At 53.5% G+C, this 24,162-nt stretch overlaps 1 protein-coding gene across 1 annotated transcript in view; it reads right to left on the reverse strand.

Annotated features, from left to right (window-relative positions):
* The window catches only part of LOC134154583 (adenylate cyclase type 10-like), a 42,141-nt gene extending 19,075 nt beyond the window's left edge, over window positions 1-23,066 (reverse strand). Inside the window, exons 1-8 of the mRNA XM_062601258.1 lie at window positions 23,021-23,066; window positions 17,780-17,892; window positions 3,441-3,571; window positions 2,719-2,849; window positions 2,096-2,200; window positions 1,660-1,698; window positions 989-1,132; window positions 287-492 (exon numbers count right to left, since the gene is read on the reverse strand). Of these exons, the coding sequence (XP_062457242.1) occupies window positions 287-492; window positions 989-1,132; window positions 1,660-1,698; window positions 2,096-2,200; window positions 2,719-2,849; window positions 3,441-3,571; window positions 17,780-17,892; window positions 23,021-23,066 (915 nt within the window). The remainder of the gene's footprint in view (window positions 1-286; window positions 493-988; window positions 1,133-1,659; window positions 1,699-2,095; window positions 2,201-2,718; window positions 2,850-3,440; window positions 3,572-17,779; window positions 17,893-23,020) is intronic.
* Between the last annotated feature and the right edge of the window lie 1,096 nt (window positions 23,067-24,162).

Consider the following 24,162-nt stretch of genomic DNA (forward strand, 5'->3'; position numbering starts at 1 on the left):
CAGCAGCACACGAGCTGTGCAGCCATCAGCCACGCACCCCGACGTCTACAGAACACCACCACGACCCCAGCAGGGCCAAACCCTGACACTCCCTCCTGACCCCACCGCAAACCCAGCAAGCACAATCCACAGCTAACCCTCGGCTGGAAGGGCAACAGCTACAGCTCTCCACCTCCGCTTTACAGCTACAACCCCCACAACGCCCAGCTCCTCAGCCTTCGCACACCTTCCTCCCTCACCCCCAGCTCCAGGTGCCCCAAACAGCTCTAGAGGCCATCTCACCCACCTTCACAGCTCCTTGGCCTTTCACTCTCTTGCTCTTCACCTGGCTCTGGTTACAGAGCTCCCAGCAGCTGGCTGACAGGATAACATCACTTGCACTTGCAAGGTTTTGCGCCTGCCAGACTTCACCCACGGCCTTGCCAAGGATCAGGAAGTGCTGCTCCTTGCGGTCTCCCACAGTCAGCAGCGACATGTGCCCTGCAGAGATCCCTGGGGAGAGACAAGCACAACTGAGGCACAGAGCACTTGCACCTCCGCAGCCTCCCGCAGCAGCAACTCTCCACAGGCTCCGTTTCAAGCTCAACCCTGGAGACAGGCTCCTGCTCTCAGCTGCTTCAGCTGGAGGCACCCGTCCTTCATTACGGAGTCCAGCTGGAGTGGGGAGGGGGTACAAAGTGGGGCCTGCTAACAGAGGGGCCTGAAACGGGTGCCTGGAAAGAGGCACATGAAGCTGACACTGACAAAGTCTTCACAGCCACAGCACCCCAGAGGCCCAGCACACCAGCACCTTTGCTGGCCATCTGCTCAGGGTGCGTGCAGGCAGCTTGTAAGCGGCTGCCTGAGAGCACACAACAGCCTTCCAGGCAGAAGGTTTCCCTGGCCCCACGAGGGATCACCACCTCTCCCCCAGGCGGAAAAGCACCCTGTGGCTCTGCACAGGGCCATGGAGCCACACACGGCACAGCTAGTCCAGCACACCCCGTACCTATCTTCAGTCGGAGCTTCAGGCCCACGTCTGTGTCACGGACACTGTACTTCTCCTGGATTTGCCGGCAGCACTGCAGCACCAGGCTGATGGTGTCTCTCAGCTGTGTTTCCCTCACTCTCCACAGCACCAGTACAGCATCCCCTGCAGAAAGCAGGGGAACGGGGGAAGGCTCTCGTGAGACCTGACGCTCCCTGAGCTGCACCCCCTGCACGGACAGCAGGAACCGGCAGGCGTGCTGAGGAAGAGGCACTCGTCGGAAGGCCTCCTCCTCAACTACAGCTCTCTGGCACAGGGATGCCTTCCCCTCCCCCAGGCCAGCTACAACAGCAGCCACAGAGGATGAAGGTGCACAGTGTGGCTACAGGAACTCTGGCACCCCGCAGCCGGTCCCACTCAGGGCAGAGGTGAGAGGCCTCTCTCATCCCCTCCTTCCTACCATGCTGCCTCAACCCCCAAGCTCCCAGGCTGCCTCCCCAACACCTCCACACTAGCCCTGTCCCACTGCAGCTTCCCACTTGGGGCCCGCAATGGCAGCTCCCCAGGAGCACCTGCGTGCCAACAGAGCCTCCCCTCTGGGCTTTTCCAGCTCAGAGCTCACTCTGTCCTCTCCCCTAGCACGCCTCTGCAGTGGCAGCAGACAGAGAGAAGTTTCAATTAGAAAGACATACCTGCAGACTTCAAGATGTCTCCTCCAAAGCCCAGCAGCTCTGCAGGCGAAAGAAAGCAAGAGAAGAGTTGCCTCTACACCTTCTTCAAGCAAGCCACAGAAGCAGCCACTCTGCTGCCCGAGCAGCACAAGGGCAGTGGTGCCTGGTGGGGCACCATTCAGGAAAGCACAGCTCCAGCCCCGCCTCTACACTGCTCACAGGCACCACAGCACTGGTGCCTACGGTACTGGGCACTGCCCAAAGGAGCTAGTGAAGATAACACACTCATTTCTCAGCACCAGTGTCCCCCATCACAGGAGCCCAGCTGCTCTCGGTGGCCCTCAGCGCCCACAGAAACCCCCAGCACGCGCAAGGAGGCTGCCTAGCGCACCTCTCTGCTCTCCCAAAGAGCAGCCTCATGGCACCGTCCCAGACAGTCCTGCAGAACGGCACTTACCCTCCACAATGTCGCCCATGTAGTCATTGAGCGTTTGCGTTAGCTCGTCCGCACCCCGCTCGAGGCTGACGCTCTGGCTAAACTTCTCTGTCAGAGCAGTGAAACCTCAAAGAGGCACAAACAGGCACAGAGGAATCAGCAGGTGCCTACATGGCCGCCAGCTTCACGCTCCCACCTCAGAGAGCGTGCGCATTACATCGTGCCCTGACCTGGCTTGTGACAACAAGCCTGGACCATCCAAGAGAAACCACCACTCTCGCATTGGCCACTGCTCCTGGCAGCGTGCCTTCTCCCACACCACACAGCCTGGAGCAGGGGCCCCTGGCCCACGCGCTCTTGCAGCCCGTGGAGGAGTGCCTAGCACTGGGTACCTCTGCTGAGCCCAACTAGCCGACTCTCAGCCTCTTCCAGGCCTCCCCTCTTTTGGAGCCCCTTGTTCCTCCTGACGTCAGCCACCTCTGAGCTCTACTTCCCCCAAAGTGGAAGATGGCAGCAGCAAAGAGGCCTCCTCTGATGCATTCTCCACCAGAGGTGGCACCAGGCTCCCAAAGGCCCAGAAAGTCCCAATGCCTCGTGTCTCTGACTTCTTCTCAACCCCCACCCTTCACAAGCCTTGGACCCACCTGAGACGTCCGCAAAGAGCAGTACTCCATGAAAATTCTGAACGCAACGGGCTTCGTGCCTCAAGTCCTCAGATAAAATGAGGTCGGGGACGTAAGCAGCTACTTCCCCGAGTTCTGAGCAGTGCTTGGACCTTCTCACCCAGGCACAAGACATCGTCAGCGCCCTTGGGGTATACAGGGTACCTCAGGAGAAGACAACCGTGCACAACCGGGAGCAGGCTAGCACAGCACCGCGCAGGGTTGCGCAATAACCCGGGGCCTTGGGAGGGGCTGCTGGCCCTCTGCCACCAAGGGGCAGGTCACAATCAGCCGGCAGTGACATCGGCCACACGTCACCGATTGCCTCTGTGCTGTCATCAGACAAGCGAGCCAGCTAACAGGGACAGCTTCTGCACGTCATCGCTGCCCTAGCAACTGCAGCATGCAGCGGGGCACGTCCTAGGTTGTTCTGTTGTGAAGAGCAAGTGGGTCTTTTCCAGGGGGTGGGGGACAGAGCAAACCTCCAGGCACAGGGCTCCTGGCGGAGGCCAGGAGGAGATGGACAGGGCTGCACCAGCAGCACAGCGGACAGGCATATCAGAGAGGGGAGGAAAAAGCTGAAGGACGCGGCAGGAGGCAGCTCCAGCCCCCTGCTCTGCGGGAGAGAGCTGTGTAAAGCTTCCACGCTGCAGGGACACCCCCTCACGCTGGGCACCCCAGCTCACAGGCAGCCCAAGGCTCACTGCTCCTTATGGGAAGGTGAACCGGGGCTGAGGCTGACACCCTCGCAGGCGGTGCCCTTGCCCTTACAGAAGGCCTCTGGGTCACACAGAGGGTATTTGTGCTTCTGGAGAAGCGTCAACAATTCGAATATCTGTGCACAAACATGACTATCACAGACAGAACTCCCAAAGCACAAGAGCTGCTTGAGAAAAACAGGAAATCATTTGTGAGGAGAGATGGGCAGCTCATTCCTGCTGAACTAGTACCAGCCGAATCAGTTTCCTCACTGCCTCCTGGAGCTCCTTGTCCCTCATGCTATAAGTGAGGGGGGTCATGTTTTGAGACACCAATGAGTGCTGAACAGTCAAGATAGAGGAAACAGCGCTCAACAGCAGGTAGAACTGAGTACCAAATATACCTTGGGGCTCAATCAAATGCAAAAAATCCTGATGATCCTCATCTCTCCCTATAATTTTCTACAAGTCTTGCATGGTTAACTGAGTAAGTTTCAGGAGCGTAGCTGAAAGATGGAGATTTCAATAATATACATGATCTTTATGCTTTTAAAGTTTTTTTTATGATTATCATTCTTCAGCTTCCCAATTCTGTGTTTGATCTAGAGTGTCTCCTACTGAAGTCAGGGCATGTAGGAAAAGCAGTATCCCAGAGGTCAGGCACAGTATGGGCAATCTTCCTCCCCATCTCCCAACACTGCCATTGCTCTCATCAGCTACCTGAGTCTTACATCACTTGTCTTAAAAGCTAACCTTCTTCCACGGAAAGCAGCAGCTGAATATTACAACTCATATGCCTCATTTCCCACCTGCTTTCCTTAGACAACTAGCCACATATAGACACAGATTGTTTTTTTCATTTAATTGCAAAAATATAATAAAATAAAGCACCATACAATTTCATTAAAAAATAATCAACAGTATGCTAAGTCCAAGCTGCCTCTGAAGAGGTAAAAGTTACACAAGGGACAGAGCCCTACTAGAAACATTTTGGATAGATGAGAATGGTAGATAGAGACACAATGCCAAAATACAGGTCCTGAGGCATTGCACAGCCTTACGGGCTCTGCATGGAGCCTGGGCAGCAGCACTGCAGCGTGGGGGCATGTCCTGAGAAGCCCAGGGTCAAAAAAGTGGGAGATGCAGGGAGCTGCGACTGTACAGCCCCCCTGAAAGAGCCGGGATGCTGGGGGGGATCCTGGGTCCCAGGGACTGCATGCAGGGGAGAAGCACTGCCCTGAGGTGATACTGAAAAGCCCACCGACCTACTGAGGTCCAACATGAGAAATACCTTTCCACAGGCTCAGTCAGAAGGAAACCTGGCCAACATTCATGGGAAATGGGAAAATGTCCCCTGGTTTGCTGCCCAGGGTCCTGAAGAAAGCCCTTCAGAGGACGTGTGTTAAGGACCTGTTTCCTCTTGTCTGGCCTATCATCTCTCTCTTAAGTGCCTCAGACCCAGAAACCTTGCTGAGGACTTCTAAAACCAAAGAGCCTGCTTTGGTGCCTAATGGAGGAAGACGATATCCTACCCCATATTATCCCGCATTCTACTTCTACAAAAAGAGCAACCCACAGCAGAAACACATGCCTTTGATCTTGTCCTTGAAAAAGGCCAGACCCCAAACCAATCCCCAAGGCCCAGGGAACTGCACAGGTCTCCCCAGTGCAGTCACCTGTCAGTGCAGGGCCACAGAAGTGACCTCTCCAGTGCCCCATCTGAGAGATTTCAGAGCCTTTGGCATCATTTGGAGATGTTCCTGAAGGATGTACTGGAAATTTTTGGAACATGACTGGCATGAGGAGCAGTGACTGATCCAGAGGACATGAGGGGAAATGTCTCAGCTCTCTCCCTGGCTATGCCATCTACATGGCAGTGACCTATTAAGCCCCCCCAAATGATGCAAGCAGGGGTCACAGCGGGATATGCCAAATCACAGGGAGGTCTCCCCAGTGACACAGCCATGCCCTCACTTCCCACATGAGCACTGCTCATGTGCTCCCCACTGCTGCCTGTTGGAGCTGGTCCAGGGTTAAGGAGGGGGAAGAAGATGTACATTGGGCCTCTTGTTGACAGTCAGAGGAGCAGGGATGTATTGGAGAGGATTTTGGGGTGAGGAGACAGGAAGGGCGACCTTTTTCTCCAGCTGGGCAGATGAGCCAAGGGCAAGGGGGCAAGCAAGGTGGAGGACCCAGCCCATCAGCCAAGACCACTTTTCCTTCTTCCCAATGCTCCTGTGATTCTCCACAAAGGATAAGGGCATCAGGAACTGCTGCCCCAGGTTTTGCTCAGAGATGGTTAACTGCAAAAATGGCTCTTTCTCTTGAGCTGTGGGAGTAGCTGGACAGGGTGTGGATGCCACAAGAGCCCTGCCTGAGAGTCTGATCTGTCTTAGGGGACAAGGCGGCAGCCAGGATTCCTGGGTCCTGTGGCTGGAGATGCCCTGAGCCCCAGGGCTCCTGTGGGGCCAGCTCCCTCCTCTTGTGGAGGGTGGGGAGCAATCCATGGCCAGGTTTCCCTGGGAGTGGGTCTGCCTTTGGGATCTGGCTCTGGCCAGTGTGGTGGCGGTGGCGTGTCCTGCAGCTCCTGTGGAGATCTCAAAGCATAGGCCGAAGGTAGTCCTCTCTTGGGGTACTAACTGGTATCCGAAGGGTGTTTTGCTGCCCTATGAGCATTATGAGGCCAAGAGGCTAATAAGGAGCTGATTGAGCTACAGAGGAGGCAAGGGGAGCTGCAGGCAGCAATACCTGTGTAACCAGGGTGTGGGCAGGGAGGTCACAGCTCTCTGCCAGCGCTATGACAGAAAATAACTAGTATCAAATCAGTTCTTTGGCAGCAGCTGACAGGCCAGCTGGAGGCACATGGCTCCACTCTTGATGATGAGGTCACTTCTGTCTGAGTACCTGATAGGCCAGCTGCAGGAAGAAGGCTTGGCTGGTGATGGTGAGGTCACTTGTGACTGCTGAACTGATTGGATCACAGCAGAGCTGTGCCTGGAGAGGGGACTGTGAGGTGACTTGCAAATGAGCAGCTGATGGGGCACCAGCAGGTCCATGGCTGGCCATGTGCTTTGGAGCTCATTTCTGCATGAGCAGCTGAGAGGTCAGCATCTGTCACATGGAGGGGGAAGTTACCGTGAGGTGCCTGCTGTCTCAGAGGCTTGTTGACCAGTGACAGAGACATGTCTGTGGTGGTGACTGTGAGGTCATCTCCTTCTGAGTCCCTGAGAGGCCAGCAGCAGGCAGGTAGGTGTGGTTGTTGATTGGGAGGTCTCTTTTGTCAGAGGACCTGCTAGGCCCGCAGTAGCAAATGGCTGGGGAAGTTATCTTAAGGAAACTGATGACTCAGAAGCCCCGAGGCCAGCAGCAGGCACCTGCTGGGAGTATGCACTTGTAAGGGCATGTGAGGCAAAAGAGAGACAAGATCTGGCATGGTGAGCCTCTGGGAGAGCTCTTGCTCTCTGCTTCCTGGCAGTGGGAAGTGGGCAGGTGCTCGGCTGTGCCTGGCAGTACATAGGCAGCACCTGTTGCAAGGCCTTAGAGGACACAAGGGGAATGGAAGGTCAGGAGAGTTGGGCTTTGTGTGTGTTGGGGCCCCTGGTGGGTCAGCTGCCTGCTGGCATGTCTAGTCCTGTCTCTTCTGTGTCCCTGCTGCAGAGGCACATGTTGGTTCTGTGTGGCATCAGAGGGTGCAGCATGTCACAGTGGTGGCGTTCCCTGTGGTGAGGATGGAGGTGTCCCCACTGTTGTGCTGCTCTGATCAGGAGATGTCTGGAGAGCGCAGTGCTGGGTTTAAGGAGCCCCACCAAGATGGGGAGATGGGAAGTGCTCCGAGGTGAGGTGTGGGGGGAAGCTGGGAGCACCCCACCACACCAAAGCCTACTGCCATTTCCCAGCAGTCTGCATTCCTGTGCTTCAGACTGAAAGGGAGGATGTCAGGACTTTGAGATGAGGCCTGCTTGGGCACCAGACCCTGAGGGACAAAGCCTCCTCTCACTGCTGGGGCAGGGTTAATTATGGTGGTCTGCACTTATCTCCTTCTGTCAGGACCTTGGGAGACAACACCTGCTTTCACTGCTGGGGCAGTGTTAATCCTTGTGGACTGGAATTAACTCCTCCTTACGCCAGCTGTGGGCTCTCTCCTTGAGACCACCACTGCAAGAGTAAAGCAATCATTCGCAGTCACTCAAACTCTTTACTTCAGGGCTGAAGAGTGCTCAAGGCAGCTAGCCTGCCGCTGGGGATGTTCAGCCACTCTCCCCACCCCATGACTATGAGTACGATCATTGATGGAGGAGAGTAGAACCGTGCAGCAGCCAAGAGCTGGGGACTGTGACTGCATGAAGAGAACTGCAACTGGTCTAGCAACTCCCCCTCCACCTCCCCCTGAAGGGTTTAAATGGGTTGGCTCCAAAGGCCGTCTTTGACTCCTCACTGGTGACTGTGAGTCTGTCAACTTGTGGAACCGCTCGGGATGGGGACGCCCTCTGGCAGTTACTCCCTTGGGACTCCATGTACGTTGGTCGCTGAGGCAATGCATGGGTAAGATCAATTACATTTGTTTTGTCTAGTTCATTTGTTTGGGTCGTTACAGTTAGTGTAAATGAGCTAGCTTTGCCTGTTTATTAAGTAGTTACCATTAGTATAACTTGTAGTGTAATTAGAAAATAAGGATTCTAGTTGAGCTAAGTTTCTGTTAATAACAGTTGTTGCTTTGCATCACTGCAACTTGTGCAGTAAATTCTGATGCTTGAAGCAATCTGTGGAGTCATGCTGTAAATCTTCATCTCCCCCCTCCTCACCCCCCTCGCTCCACCCCCACCCCTTCCTCCCCATGGTCTAGGACTGTAGTCAGTTGTCTGTCGACAGTAGAAGAGATGGGTTTCCCTCTCCAGAAGAGCAATGGAGCGGAGCTTTCCCTGGGGGAGTTGGAAACACAGAACAGCCCTGGGTGACACTCAGCAGGCAAGCCCTCTGGAAGAGCATGATTTGGATAGACTGGTGGGCACAGCACACGTCTTCCAAAGAAGCCCCGGGAAGACCTTCCAAGTGGGAGCACAAGGCCTCCCCAGAATATTGCCTTGCAATGCCACTCTGCTTTGTGGAGTGCCTTGTGCTGGGCAACATCCAAACAAAGAGGTCCACAGCTGCACTAAGCACATCCTTGGAATTCTAGAGCCACACAGCTTCTCAGGGAGTCAGTGTTTGGTTGCTGCTGAATTACAAACAGCACCCTTGGACATCAGCATCATGAGTAAAGCCTTCTATCCCTGTGGTGCCGTGGCCAGGGTGGCAGATGAACAGGGAAGGTTGCTTCAGATTAATCAAGTCTTTGCAAGCGTTTTTGCCTTTCTTCGGACAAGCTATCCAATTTCCTGGGTCATCTGCCTCATCCATTCTCCTACCTGGAGAAAGGAGGTGCTCCACAGGAAAATCCCACACAGCTCCTTGAAAGACCCAACCAGTTGTGCTCCAGCCCTGAACAGTGTGCTCCCTCCAAGCTTTGCACTAGCACCAAAATATAGCACCATGCGCCTTTACATCAGCGAGTCCCCGTTGAGCTCTCATGCACCATTGTCATCCTGTGTGCAAGCCATCTTGTTGTGCAGCTTGTTGCACAACTCTGCAGGAGTTGGACAAGGCATCTTCTTGGCCCTCCCTGGTGTCTTGTCAGGAGACTCAACTGGATATGTGTAGGCCCATTTTCTCATTGTAGCTCTGCCATTGTCAGGGTACAGCAAGGGCCAGCTGCTCCCTCTGGGACTGGGAGCGGGGAATCAAAAACAGTCACATGGTTGGCATGGCAGGGACATCAGCCGCCAGGGCCTCACCCCACAGTACCCACCTGAGGCGAGCGAGACAGGCCTAGAGATGGTAGCCAAGTTCAAGCATGTGTCCAGATCATCCAGCATGTTTGTGGTGATGAGACAGGTTCAAGATCAGGCCACGAAAGCAATCTGCAGGTCAAGGTCAGGATGAGGTGTGATGAGGGTCATGAGGGTTGAACCCTCAAGGGTTCACAGTCCAGTAATCTGTAGGTAGATCCCACATCAGGCCAAGAGGTCTAGCTATGGCTCAGAGTCCACAGCAACAGTGTCCAGGGCCAGGCACAGGCATGGCTGTGGCTGAGCAGAAGACTTGCCTCAGTAGTAAGCAGATATGCCCAGCTCTGCCTACAGGCCATCAGCTCAGCTCTTCTGAGCCTACAAAAGGCTGCAAATGTACTCTAATACTGTCGGTCAGCACCTGGTGACCCTGCATGGCATGCACCTTTTGCGTTGCACTTTTGATGTCACCTGGGAGGCGTGCCATTCTCAGTGAGGCCTTCAACCTGTGGATGGTGCCCAAGGGAAGGTGAGGAGGTGATCTAAGAGGTCTGGGAGATGTTGAGACCAGAGAAGGCTGCAGAAAGAAGGAGGGCAATGTGTTTATGACAGGCTGATGAGGCAGGTGCAGGCACTGGGAGCAGGAAATAGGAGGAGGTGGGAGTAGAGGTCTAGACTGGGCGGACAGGAGATTGGGCAAGGAAGGACAGAGAGGGCAAGGAGGCAGTGGCAGGGGTGAGGATTCAAAGGGATGGCAACTTGGAGAAAAGGGTAAAGAGGAAAAGAAGGTGATGACAGAGAGAGAAGACTTCTGTATGGCCACATGTTGGGCCATCTGCTTCAGGAGGTGCGGACCACCTCTCCTATCCTGGCCGAGTCATGCCAGAGGAGAGCTCCAGCCACTCTGATCCCTGCCCTGGACCAGTTCAGATCCAGGAGACATGAACATGCCTTGGACACAGTCTGCTGAGACACCCCTGCTGCCCCATGAGGTAGGCTTGGGGAAAAGACCGACCCTCTGAGCTCTCCAAAGAGCATGACAAGCCCCGTAGCCAGGAGGGTACCGGCACTTCCTGACCGTGCAGATGCAGGGCCAGGCTCTTGGGCCACAGCCAGCACGTGCAGCAGCACAGCTAGGAGAGGACAGCCCTGCACTTTCATTGCATGCATGCAGGGACAGCTGGCAAGTGGCAGCTCCTGATGGAGCCCCAAGCCTGCAGCCTTTCCAAATACACGTTGCTTTGTGCAAGCCAGCACACACCGAGGATACAGAAGAGACGGAAGTGCCTGAGCTCCTGCTGCAAACATGCCCCAGGGCAGAGAGACAGCGAGCTGCAGGGCACAGCTGGTGTCTTGGTGCTGCAAGCGCTGGCGGTCCTGGCCTGAAATGGCCCAGAGGAATCCTGGGAACAGGCTGTGCTCAGTGCTACAGGGGAAGGTGAGAAAGCTCCAGGGACTGCTGCCAGTCTGTCCCGGGGGGAAAACTCCTTCCTGACCCCAAAGCTGGTGATCATCTGTTCCCTGTGCATGTCAGCTGGGTCTGCTTTCCAGCTAGCCCTAGGAGGGGGCCAGCCCCACCAGGGGACAGCAGCATGGCCCGACCCCTTTCCTCTCACAACCTGCAGCCACCTGAGAGTCTTCAGAGAATGGGGGAAAAAAAAGAAATATACAACAGACATGATAGTTCTGGGAGGAAAATAAATCCAGGTGTTGTCTGCCAAGGTCCTGACAGAAGGAGATAAGTGCAGACCACAGGGTGCTCCAAGGGGTTGGCTGAGAGCTGTGACACTGGTGATTACCACTTGGAACATCTTCACGTGCCATTTCCTGCAATGTCTGGGTGCTGCATCTGGCACCGAAGGAGCTAGGTGTGAGGAGCTTTGGAATGGTCATCAGATACCGAGAATGGATGTCCTTGTTCTTTATAGGCCATTGAGTCAACCTTTTCCACTGTTGTCCAGCTGAAAAGGCCTGGTACCCTTTGGGGCCTGCAGGTGGGTGGAGCGCTAATCCTCCTGCTAGGGGGGTTGTGGCAGTCCTAGAAGGACCAAGGATACAGGCAGCTTTGAATCTGAGCCTGCTCGGAGCAGGAATTGGGTCAGACGACCTCCAGAGAACTCTTCCAACACAAATTCCTCCACCATCCTGTGGCTGCACAAGGGCTGCATCAGTGGTGAGATTCAGCCTGTTGCTTTCCCATCAGGAAATGCCTGATGGCAGGAAATGCCAGTCTCCGTTCCCAGAGGAATGGCTGCTGAGAGTGGCGGGAGGTGTCCCTGTCCTTTCCCACAGGAGGCAGGCACAGGCCAGCAGTGCCCAGCAGTGCGACGCGAGTATGGGAACAAACCTGTCGTCAAGCCTGATTGCCTTGACCTCTTCGGATCAGCTCAGTGGATGGGGCTTAGAGGAGACCTGGAGCTGGAAGATGCTGACCTTCTGCTGCTTCTCTGAGAGTGAAAACACTGCCATTGCTGTCACTTGGCACTGCTGTCTATGTCTTTGGTGGCATCCCAGGCAGAAGAGGAACTGCATCAGCAGCCTTTCTGAGGTGCAGACAGGTCAAAGGCCCACTCTTGTGGCAGCTGCTGGGCACTGCAGCAGGACTCTTGCACTCCAAGGATGTGGTACCCCACAAAAAAACCTTGCTAGCACCTTGCCTTGTCTCATCAGGCTGCAAGTACATCCTCTGAAGAAAGGATGCTCTCAGGGCCATATCAGCAGGGGACCTCTCCTGCGCCCATCTTGCTGCAGCCTACGACCAACACAGACTGGTGGGAGATGTCAAGCACAGGTGAGGAGAACTGGCACCTTGAAGTGTCCCTTGTCCTCAGGGGGAACATTCGTGCCGTAATGGGGAAGGTCACGCAGCATTAGACCTGTGGCAGGCTCCTGCCTCTAAATCTGGTCCTGCAACAAGACAGCAGATTCCTGGGCACTGCAAGCTTTATCCCAGTGGTGGCAACACTGGCCAGTAAATGGCTTCAGAAATAATTAGATGGCTCCTGGCTTTTCAGAGTCTGTGGAAGAGACGGGTTTCTGTCTGCAGAAGAGCAGTGGAATGAGCTTTCCCTGGGAGAGCTGGAAGCACAGAATAGCCCTGTGTGCCCCTCAGCAGACAAGCCCTCTGGAATAGCATGATCCATCCAACTGAGTTAAGCCCTCTGTCCCTGTGGTGCCATGGCCAGAATGGCAGACGACCAGGGGAGGTTGCCTCAGGTTGACTGGGTCTTTGCAAGTGTTTCTGCCTTTCTTCAGACAGTCTGTCCAATTTCCTGGCTCATCTGTTTCCTGCTGCCCAGAGGAAGGAAGTGCTCCACAGCAAAATTCTGCATAGCTCCTTCAAAGACCCAAGCAGTCCTGCTCGAGCTCTCAACAGTGTGCTCCCTCCAAGTTTTGCACTAACACCAGAACATGGCACCACGTACCTCAACATCAGCATGTCCCCCTGACCTCTCCTGCAAATTCCATGGCCACAGCTCCAAAGATGCAGCAGCCTCAAGAGAATTTTTCCCAGGCCCTTGAGTGCCACCACAGGTGGGAAATCGGGAAAAGCTTCCAAAGGGCAGCTCCAGACACCTTGCAGCACACCCTGAGGCAGCACAGCGCAGGATAAAACCAGCTGCTCAACTCCACAAAGGCAGTGTTCTCTCCACCTCAAAACCATAGTACAGCTTTGGCTTTGTCTCAGCCTTGCTGAAGGTTGTCAGGTTTTGTGTCGAAGGAGGTTTAGTGTGGTTTTTTTTTTCTTATTTGTTTGCAGATTTTTAGATTCTTCCATCACATCTGGTGAGTGGTCTTTGTAGGGATAGATGTTTTTCTTGCTGCAAGGATGAACATTAGAAGACGAGAGAGGAAAACGGGCTGTCTGCTGCTTAATGCTGGGTCAGGAGTGCTGTTGAGTCCACCTGCCTTGCTCTCAGCTGCCCTATTCTCCACTTGCGTTACCCAAAGGATTATTTCACCCACAAGTTACTCTAAAAAAAGACATTGAACTCTGATGAGATCAGGGGAGGCTGGTTTCAAAGCACAGATCTAACTCTGCTCTCTTTCGCAGCACGAGGTGGAGACGTGATGGAGAGAACAGAACGTTGCTCCTGACATACCTGATTCGACCAAGGACTCTGTGAGCTGACTGCCGAGAGTGGAGGAAACTCTCAACACTTCCATTCTAGCCGAGGAAATGCTGGGTTCACTTCAGCTGCACACATATGAAGGTGCTCAGGAGCATTTTCTGGTGTTAGTACCTCCTGAACTACTTGAAAGGGATCTCCAGCATTGCTAAGATCCAGTGGGAGAGCTGTGTCCTTCTGGAGGGCAGCTTCCAAACCCAGCAGGACACCATAAGGACTCACTCACATGTCCTGAAAAGGAGATCTCCAAAAGGGAGAGTCCATTCATTCCCCAGACCCTCAAATCACATTTCCCAGCACCCTGGGATGAGAACAGGCCGTGGGCACCTCAGCCCTCTGCAGACACCTCCATGGGAGGACCTCAGGGTGGGTGTCTGAATTTGTAGCTGAACCTCCAGCTGACAGCAAGTACAAGAGCAGAAAGGGAGAGGGAGGACCACGGGAGAGTTGCCTGAGTCCAGCCTACCACAGTGTTTCTGTGGGCACTTTCCTCACATTCCCTGAGCATCTCTCAGCCGCCTGGAGCTGTCCCCACTGGGAGCTCTTTCTTTGTCCCCACGTCTGTCCCCTGTCAGTGCTCCCTGACCCCATGCCACCCACGGGGCATTTGGCTCTGCCCTACAGACTCCTTCTGGCCAAAGGGCCCAGCCCAGGAGCATCTCTGTGTGTGCAAGACCTAAGGAGCAGGTGAGACTAAGCATGATGAGACTGGTGAGGGCTGCAAAGGAGATATTGCTGCTGCTGGCAGGTGAAAAGGTGGCTGAAGGAGCTTTCTGGGGTCCTTGTAGACCTATTGGTCCCTCACAAGAACACTGCAGAACTCTCCTCCAGTCACCTAAGCCTAAACCGTCCCTCTCAGTTTTTGTGCCCTGCCAAAGATATAAAACAAAATCAGAGCCTCAGGAGAGTGCATTCCCTTTCAGGCAAGCCTGCCATGCATGCTAGAAACCAGGAGAGTGATCCCTAAAAAGCCTTCCAGGCCCGGGATAGGCTGGGTTCAGAAGACCCCTCCAGGAATCTCAGTGGTGTTGTCCTGCAGCCAGAGACTTACCGTGTCAAAGGCTGTGAAGATTTTCCCACAGTGAGCTCTCCTCTGGCCTCCCACTCCACACTGCCTTTCACTTCTCATCTCATGTCCACAGTCAGTGCCTAGAGCCTAGAGCCCTGCTGCTCTTTGCAGAGGAGCTGCTCCTGGACACCGCTGTCTCTCAGTAATGCTTCCAGGTTGCTATGGGCTCCCTCTGTCCCAGGAGCCCGGCCCCGCTCAGGAGCAGGGGGCAGCTGAAGACAGGAATTTCTCTGTGCCTTGTGCTCCATTCTCTTGGGAAATCATCCCTGAAGTAGACTGAAATAATCACCGACGGTCCCTCTCTAAGCCCTGAAGGAAGAATGATTCCAGCATAACAATTTATTTCATCAGAGAATGGTTATCTGCAAGAGATGGAAATCCCCCACTCGGGAAGCCCCTGTTCCGTCTCTTAACTAGGCAGGACACCTGGAAAGGGGCAGGAAGGGAGCTCGTTTAGCCATGGTTCAGGTATTGGTTCTGATGAGTCTTTCTGGGCATCGCATGTCTGTTTAGAAGCCCCTGAGCTGCAGTGGGACTCAGATCCCTCCCATGACCTCCACAGGCACAGAGAAGGTGGGATTCCCCTTGCCCGAGCAGAAGTGTGCACGACAGAGATGTTTGCCTATGAACTCCTTGTCTGAACTGCCATTGCAATCACTGGAGATGGCGGGTGGGAGTCAGTCCCTCACCCACAAACCTCTGGTGTTAATTAAACAGACAGAGTTAAAGAGACAGATAAGAGTTAAGATGACAGTTGAAGTAGCTGTTTGCTGTGATGGAGGAACTATGAGAATCACATCCTTCTGGAGCATGAGGTGGGGGCCAGGTGGGGAATTTCCTTGGCCATGACACTAGATGTCTAACACTGCTGGAGCCCCACTCACTACAAAGCTGAGACACAAGCCGATCCCTACAGTGCAAAATCCTGATGTGATTCAGTGCAGACTCTTGATTTAATGATGTAAAATAGGCTGGCAGGTCCATACCAGATGCCTGGGTTGTCCAGCACCACTGTGTATTTCTCACAGATACAGCGTGGCACCTACAGGAAAACCATGCCCCTTGGGCACGTGTGCTGGGCAAGTGCCCCAGGGCATCTTGGGTTTCCTGCCTGTGCCCAAACAAATGAGTCCTACCTCTGCCTTTAGGCACAGTCAGTATCGTCCACATCCAAGCGTGCTGTGTAAATGGGAGGCACATCACACCGGGTGTCCACTCCAGTCTCGGCACTCTCACACCCTTCTAGCTCTCCTGTCCCTGAGCCTCTTCTCACCCACGCAGATGACATGAACAAGGACTGGGCTAATGATCTCCCCAAAGTGGCTGGATCATGGGCTTTCCAGGGCCTGGGAATTGCTCAGTAGCACCTTGTGCTTCCTGGAGATCAGTTCACCTCTGACACAGGCCCCACGATGCTGCAGAGTCAGCTCAGGCAGCAAACCCATTCCTGCACGGCCCAGCTGTGTTTCTCCCTGGCACTGCAGGGTTTGCTCTCTTAGTGGGAACATCCTTTCACCTTAACATTGCCACCTGCTTTGTATGCCAGCATGTCCCTGCTCTGCAGTGAGACCATCACGCACACTGTGTCCTTGGCCCTTGATAACAGGTTTCACCATCACAAGTCTGACTGAAACATTGCTAGAATGACTAAGGTGTGGTGAGATCACCCGCATGACTGAAAGGAACCAATTGTAGGGTAGCAGGTCTTCAGGAGAGAACAAGGGAGAAGATGAGGAAGGGGGATGTCCTTTGTGCGAAGGGGCAGCTCAGATGTGTGGAGCTCTTCCATGGGAGAGGCAAGTGTTTGGGTAAGCACCAGAGTCAGGGTGACATTGTGATGGGAGCTAGACCACCTAATCAGGGTGAAGAAGTCAATGTAATGTGAGCAAATCTGTGGATCACAGGCCCAAGTGATCTTGTGGGACAGGGAGGGGGATGGACTTCAGTCTCACAGACATTCTCTGGAAAGGTGAACAGCAGAATGGAGGCAGGCTGGGAGGTTTCTGGAGGGCACCAGGGACAGCTTCTTTGCACAGTTGCACAGTGGGCCGGTACTCATACTTCCCTCTGTCTGCAATTCCAACAGGGAGGAACTGATCAAGGATGGGACAGTCAGTGCCATGCTTTCCTAGAGTGACCATGAAAAAGCAGAGTTCTATGTCCTGAGCAGAGTGGGGAAGGATAACTGCAGAGCTCAGACCCCAGACTTCAGAGAGGCAGACTTGGGCCTGCTCAGGGGACTGGTGGGGGGCCAGGAGCTCAGGAAAGCCAGCAGGTCTGTAAGGACAGCACCTGCCAAGCACAAGAATGGGCCATAGCGATGCTCAGTAAAACTAGCAGAAATCTTGGGAGACTGGTTTCGCTATGCTGGGAAATCAGGACTGAGCTCCAGGCAAAAAGGCCACACATAAGAATTGGAAGGAGGGAGAGGCTAAAAAAAAGTAGAAATCAGAAAAATTGTCCAGCAAAGCAGGGATGGTCTTAGGGAAGCCAAAGCTCTGCTAGGATTGGACTTGCAAGGTGCGTCAATGGCATGAAGAAGAGCTGCTGCCTCTTCAGTTACAGCAAAAGAGGGAAAAGGAAAATGTGGGCTCACTGCTGGTTCAGGCAAGGAATCTAGTAACAGAAGATGCAGGTAGGTCTGAGGAGCTCTGTGCCTTCTTGGCCCCACTCTCCACCAACAAGGTCTCCTGCGCTGTTTTGCCTGGAGTCAGGACTTCAGAGGAAAAAAACAGCCACAGGTGGAAGAGGGTTCAGTGAGGTATTATTGGCAAGATCTCAACCCCTACAAGTCTCTGGAACTGGATGGGCTGCATCAGAGGACACTGAGAGGGCTGGCCAATATCGTAACAAGGCCAGTTGTTATCCTCTTTGGAAGGCTGTGGAGATCAGGGGAGGTCCCAACAACTAGAAGAAGGAATATGCTCTGCCCATCTTCCAAAAAGGCCACGAGGACAACTTGGGGAGCTGCAGGCCCTTCAGTCTCATTTTGGTGAAGAGTGTTTCATGGAGTGAGTCCTCTTGCATCACATTCCTGGGCATGTGAAGGAGAAGGAGGAGGAGGAGGAGGTAATGGATTTACTGAAGATAAATCATTCCTGAGCAGCCTGGTTGCTTTCATGATAAAAGCTCTGTACTTGTGGAGGAGAGGAGAGGAGTGGATGTTATTTGCTGTGATTTAACTAGGTGTCTGATGGTATCTCACACTATTTTCTTGCATACAAGTAAGGCATTACACTCCACTGGGTAGACAGCCGGATGGGTAAAAAGCTGGTTGGATGATCAAGCTCAGAGGGCTTTTGTGAATGGGTTTGGCTTTACCTGGAGGCCAGTGACGAGTGAAGTATGCAAGTGTCCATACTGGGACTTGTCCTGTTTAACAACTTCGTCAGTGACCTCGAGGACACAACTCTCATCACTTTTGCAGATGGCACCTAATCAGGAAAACGGTCATAAGGCTGAGGGCTGCCATCCAGATGGACCACAGCAGGGGAGAGGAACGGGCTGCCAGGAACACTGTGAAACTCAGTAGCAAAACAAATGCCAAGTCTTCCGCCTGGGGCAGACCAACCCCCTGCAGTGATGTGGGCTGGGGAGTGCCCAGCCGGGCAGCAGCTCTGCAGAAAAGGACATGCTATAAACACATCCCTTAGGATCCATGTTTCTGTATTCAGGAGAGCATCACCAGCAGAAGAGGAACCTGCTTCACCTTTTGAACACTCTAATGCCAACTTTCAGAAGTCTAGAAGGAGGAGGAGGTACTCCTACCGAAGTCTGCTGGTGGGAATCAGTGCAGTTGTCTTCCCAAAGTTACTGAAACACAAGAGGGAATTTAGCTTGCTAATTTGTAAATATTTGACCCTTATGAAGAAAGAACTGACTTTGCAGTTAAGGTATTGAAAAGTTAACTGTCTTTTTCTTACACACATTTTAATATGAATCTTTTGCAATGGCAGAGGGTCAGAATGTCTGCTGTTGGTACACCCATCTTGACTGCCTTGCACATTGCAAACGTTTCATGCATTTGACTCAGGATATAAATAACTGTCTTGAAATTATCTGAATTATTCTCCCAGGCAAAATTACACATCTGCCTAATCAGCCTCTGCATGTCGTAATGGAGGGAAGGCCAAGCCTGAGTGAATCTCCTGATTCAGAAAACACTGTGGAGAAATGTTTTCAGTGCTGTTCTCTGCTGCAGCAAATTCTGCAAGATTCAGGTCGGGCGCCCTCCCGACAACAGTATCCATTCGCTTGAGAAAACAAAACATTGAGGTGCTTCCGGGACACACAACTAAACAGGCAGCTGAAAAAGGAGAACTCCTGATAGGAACAGCTCTTTGGGGAGATTTGCATGGCCTACATCTGGTGGTGCATGCTTCAAAATCGGTGCATATGCTGGAGCATTCTGCAACAGTGTCGTAAGTGCAGCTTCCAATGCGGCTCCAACAGCATCCCAACGTGCATGGAGATGCGGAATATAAACGATAGTTGGGCTTCCCCGACGCTGGTGTCCAAGACAGTCTGCAGCACGAGAGGACAGCACAGGCAGGAAAGCTGAGGGCAGGCACTGTCAGAGGAGCCTGGTTGTGAGCCGTCATTCCAAAGTTCATTTTAGAAGCGGTGACAACCTTAGACCTGTCTGAGGAGCTCCCCAGCTCACAGCCTGCTCTCTCATTTCCAGAGGTTCCTTTGGACCAGGTTCCTTGCTCAGGAAGGTCACATCCCATTCCCTGCAGGTGGTACCTCAAGCACTTAAAAATACAAACCTCTACCACATGAACAAAGCGGCAAACATCCTTTCCCAGGATGCATTTCTCTGAGCATTTGATCAGATGATCAACACTCAGGCAGTTTTGGTCCCCAGGGGGAAAGTGCTAGCAGTAGGTGTGGGCACTGACTAGACGTTACAGGTAGGTGACCACAGAGGCCACCATCACATAACCCAAACGGAGATGATCCTCTTCTGTGACAGATGAGCATCCAACCATGCAGCATGTCTGTCCATACTTTTAACAACTCCCCAGTGCTTCACCTAAAGGTCCAGATGCTGTAACACAGGGATGGCAAACAGCAGAAGACATTTCCTGACTAAGAGTAAAAAGGAACAGAATAGCATCAAGTCTGTTTATGCGTTTATCTTTCTCATTAACAAAAAGGCACAGAGCTAGAAATAGAAGTATTGAAATGAAAGGTGCCTGTGTGCATCCTTCTCCAGGGGACGTGGTGCTACCAGACAGAGCCGACAGGCCCAGGGAAGGAGCTGCCAACTTCTCCAGAGCATGTGTTCCTGCAAGGTCCAGGAGAGACCTTTGCCCGTACCCTGGCTCTCCAGCTGCAGGCTAGACAAACACATAAGAGTGTTCTTTGTTTGTTTTACCTAAAAGGATGGACAACACATTTCCTTGATTTTGAGTCCCTTAAGGAATACTTTTAAATCAACATGACTAAGAGTCTTGTTGGATCTTTCTGGTGGAGGCTCAGTCCTTCCATTTGACCAGTAATAACAAAACACTTTATTGGAACTCTAGTACTGAGTTTCAGCTTTGTAGTTACTTCTTCCATGTACTGATATAACCTTCCCTCCATGAAGAAATGTTTCTCTACTCCCTTCTGTCCCAGCCCTCCTTCTTAAAACAGTCAAGGCTGTTTACAAGGACTCAGCAACTTGAATCCAAAGGACACAGCAATTTACCTGTTGCAGTTAAGAAAAGTTTCTTCTTGTCTAGTAAGCATTTGATGAGGCAACTCCTCCTCAGAACCCTGAAGGAAATTACTCATCTTTATATATTGCACCCTCATTTAAAATGTGGTTAATGCCATCTGAAAGACAAGATCTGTTTGTTAACTTCCCTGCATAGTCCATGTTGAAGGTACTTGCACTAGCACAGCCTCCAAATTTGAGCTGAAAAACATTCTCTTGCATTTTGTGATCTAATGGGAACACACTATATTCTTGTCTTGACCTCACCACACAGCACAGCAGAGTGAACGAGTATCTACAAAGCTCTCCTGAATATCCTCATTTGGCTGAGTGTATCTCTCCCGTGGTGAAAATGCCTATTATTCTAAGAATAAATACAGATGATGATCAGGAATGCGTTCTGCAGTGCAGAGATACCCGAAGAATACATATATTATTGTATATATGTGTATACAAATATGTGTGTGTGCATGTGTATACATACGTACATATATACACACACACACATATGTGTGTATATGTGTATTTCCTGACTTGTGTAGAGTAACAGAGTCCCCACACAAGTGCAGGAACTGGGTTTTGGTAGCTCTGCGCTGTGCGTGGTTCATTCCTGCCAGCTGATCAGTGTTTCTATGTGCAACAGCAGCCTCTTTCTTTCAGGATCCAGAAAGTCCCAGAGAAGCCAGCCAAACCCCTACTTGCATGAACTCAGTGCTGGGTCTATGCAGTGGACTCCTGGCACCCTCCTAGATCCACAGCAGCAGGAGCCCAGAACAAGCCCCTCTGTCCAGCACAGCCTGGGGGTGCCTCAGGCCTCCCTGGAGAGCCCCAGCCCAGCAGGCAACAGCCCTGCAAGTCCACCGCATTTCTGGCCTGTCATCTTCAGGGACAGGAGTGCCCTCCCCAGCCATTTCACAGCCCCGTGGCTGCTGCTCAGCTGCTCGGGCTGCAGTGGCCTCACAGCTGCTCTGCTGATGCTGTTCCTGCTGCTGGCCTCTCCGGTGCTCAGGCAGAAGTGACCTCGCAGCCTACACCAAGGCCATGAACCTGCTCCTGGCCAAGCAGCAGCAGAGACACAACAAGAACATCCATGAACCAGGAGGCTGCTGGTGGCAGAGAACCTCCAGAGCAGGAAGTGACCTCACAATCGGCAGCATGGCCGTGTCCCCTCTTTTGGCCTATCAGGCACTCAGGCAGCCGTGACCTCACAACCTGCATCCAAGCATTAGGCCTGTTCCTGTCCACTCAGCAGCAGAGACTGAGGTGACATCACAAGGACCTCCCTGAACAGGATCCTCCTTCTGGCCTATCAGCTCCAGAGAAACATGTGACCTCCAATGAGAACCAGAGCCTGAGAGGTGTTGGCCTATCAGGTGCGCAGGCAGCAGTGACGCTGCAAGCACAAACTCCAGTCACATCCCTGGCCTGGTCTGGCTTCTCCTCACACAGAAGTGACCATGTCATTGACCCCCAGGGATGTGGGGAAGGTTTTTTCCCGGGATTTCCTTGCTTCTGCACTGGCTTCTCAGAGCTGGGGGAGGGCCCAGGAGGTAGCAGGACCTTGGCCCCAGCCACATGTCAGCACCTTCCCCTCGTGAGCTGTGGGGCCGGTCCTTCCTCCTGCCAGACCTTTGACCAGTCAACTGCTCTCCAAGAGGGTGACAGGAGCCTGAGGTCTCCTTGACCATCCTGAGGACATGCTCCTCAGGGACTCCCCAAAGCACTGCTGGCCCCCAAGCATCGGGCCTAGGAAGTGTGTGCAGGGGTAGTGTCACAGCCACAGCCGTTGCAGTGCCATGAGGATCCTGCCAGGCCTGTTCTTCCAGCACTTCCTCAGACAACAGGCTTGGGAGGACCAGGAAGGGCCACGTCCCACGTGTGCCCATCCAGATGGCTGAGGGAGCACCTTGGGGACTTGGTTTCCTTCAACACAAGGACATTCTGGGTGCAGCAGTTGGGCTGGCATTCGCTGGTGCCTTCCCCATGACTTCTGGAGTCGAGACTGCTCCCCAGTGCTGAGGAGCTAAAAAGGAAAATTTGGTGCACAGAGAAAAGTAGGGAAATACTGCAGGTCTCACTGAGGCCAGATGTTACGGGATCTGCTTCTGAGGGTGTTTCAGTGGTGGCTGTGGTGTCACTCAGGTCCCTTTTGAGCCACACGTTGGAGGCATCTTGTAGCCTTCAGCCACCCAGGATTTTCAGGTCTCAGATGGAAATCTTTCTTTCAAGGCCCAGAAACTCCCCCTTGTCTGCAAGGGATCTCTCAAATCCTGCTGCCTTCCATCTCTGAAGGAGTGTCAGGAGAAGACTCCCCTTCCCCAAGTTCTGCTGGTCATAGAAGAAATGGCTTTACCAGAGAGGGAGTAAATCCACCCCTATTTGCAGATGTTTACTGGAGGGACTCTTGGCCTGAATCCCCCCTCTTTTGATTCGTTTCTACTTTCTTCCTTCACCTCTCCCACAGAGATTTATCTTACTGTGTGGGATGTGCCATGAGCCCATGGCATGAGCAGAGGGAGCCACGTCCATCCCCACGGCTCAGGGCTGGGATCCTTGGCAGCTCGGGAGGGTCCCTGCCCCTTGGTTTCTCCAGGCCTTTGCTGTGAGGTCTCGTGCACACGTTTGCTTTCTCAGTGCTCTCCCCTGGCTGCCAGATTATCACCACGGTATTTCCCTGCACTCAGCGCTTTCTCCACAGTCTCGATCTATGTGTTACACAAAGGGAAAACATGGAGTTCAGGGTAGACTGAGGTGGGACCACAGGAAGTATCACTGCACAGCAGAGAAAGCATCAAGTAGCTCATAGTCACCCTCAGGACGTTCAGTCCTAACTCCCCCGTGAGCAAGCCTGGACCCACCTGGCTCCAGCCACTTGGCAATGGGCAGAAATGCCGTTTTCCTCATGGTGTTTGCAGCACCTGGGCGCTCTGTTGGCCACACCACTCTCTCCAGCATGGGCAGTCTGACAGTTCTGCTCTTCCTTTATTTTGCCCCTCTTTTTTTTTTTGTCAGAGCTGCCAGGATTTTTTGTGTGGCCCGCTGCACTTGCCCTGCTGCCTGCACTCTTGCTAGCACAACCTGGTGTAACAGTGGTTGTCTTTGCTGCAGGAGCACCCTGCTGACTGCTGGTCACCTTCATATCCACCACGACCTTCTCCAGATCCTCCTTCTTGTCCTTCCTGAAGATGGATGCAATGTTTGGTGGAGGAGTGGGAAGGGCCGGGGACCAGGCAGTGGCTGCAGGGCTGTGCCAGCTCTTACTGCACTGCTGGTCCTTGCAGTGTGGGGAGAAGAGATGGGAGATGGGGCAGCATGGGGGTGGCAGCGGGGCAGGGGACAGTGGGGACTGCGGCGAGGGATCGGGGCTGGTGTTTCTGCAGCGCGGTGGCTGTCACATCCATCCAACATGCCAAAGTCCTGCACTGAGCCCAGGCAGGATCAGGCCATTTCCCTGGTGCCTCCCCCAGCACCTGGTCCCTGCCCAGCCCCGGCCGTGTCCCACGTTGGGGATAGCACACCGTCATCCTCCGGGGTCTGGCTGGGAGGAAGGCCAGCCAGGGCTGCTTGTTCCTCTCTTCTGCGCCCAACACGTCTTGGTTCCCCTCCACGAGAAACACCGACGTGTGTCCTCATCTTTCCCACTCACACAGCTGAGCTGACATTGGTGCTTTCCTCTCCCAGGCCCTCTCTAGCCCAGCCTCTCCCTGCCTCTCCTCACCTCCCCGGCCCTCTCCCCAGCCCACCCAGCAGAGGAGCCCAGGCTGGGGGTGGACCCACAGCAGTGGTCCCCGCAGGGGGCTGCAGAGCAGGAGGTGGGCACAGCAGCTCCGGTGGGTGGTGGGGGGGTGTCAGCTGCCCCATCAGCCTCTGGGCTGGGATAGGACCTGGTGGCACAAGCAGACAGAGGACAGTGACACTCTGTAGCCCTTCTTCTTGTGTCCAGGAGATGCCCTACCCCCAGGCTACCTGCAGCCCACCGTGCCAGCCCCTCTCTCCAGAA

Source organism: Rhea pennata, unplaced genomic scaffold (assembly GCF_028389875.1).
Source record: "Rhea pennata isolate bPtePen1 unplaced genomic scaffold, bPtePen1.pri scaffold_32, whole genome shotgun sequence".
NCBI lineage: Eukaryota > Metazoa > Chordata > Aves > Rheiformes > Rheidae > Rhea > Rhea pennata.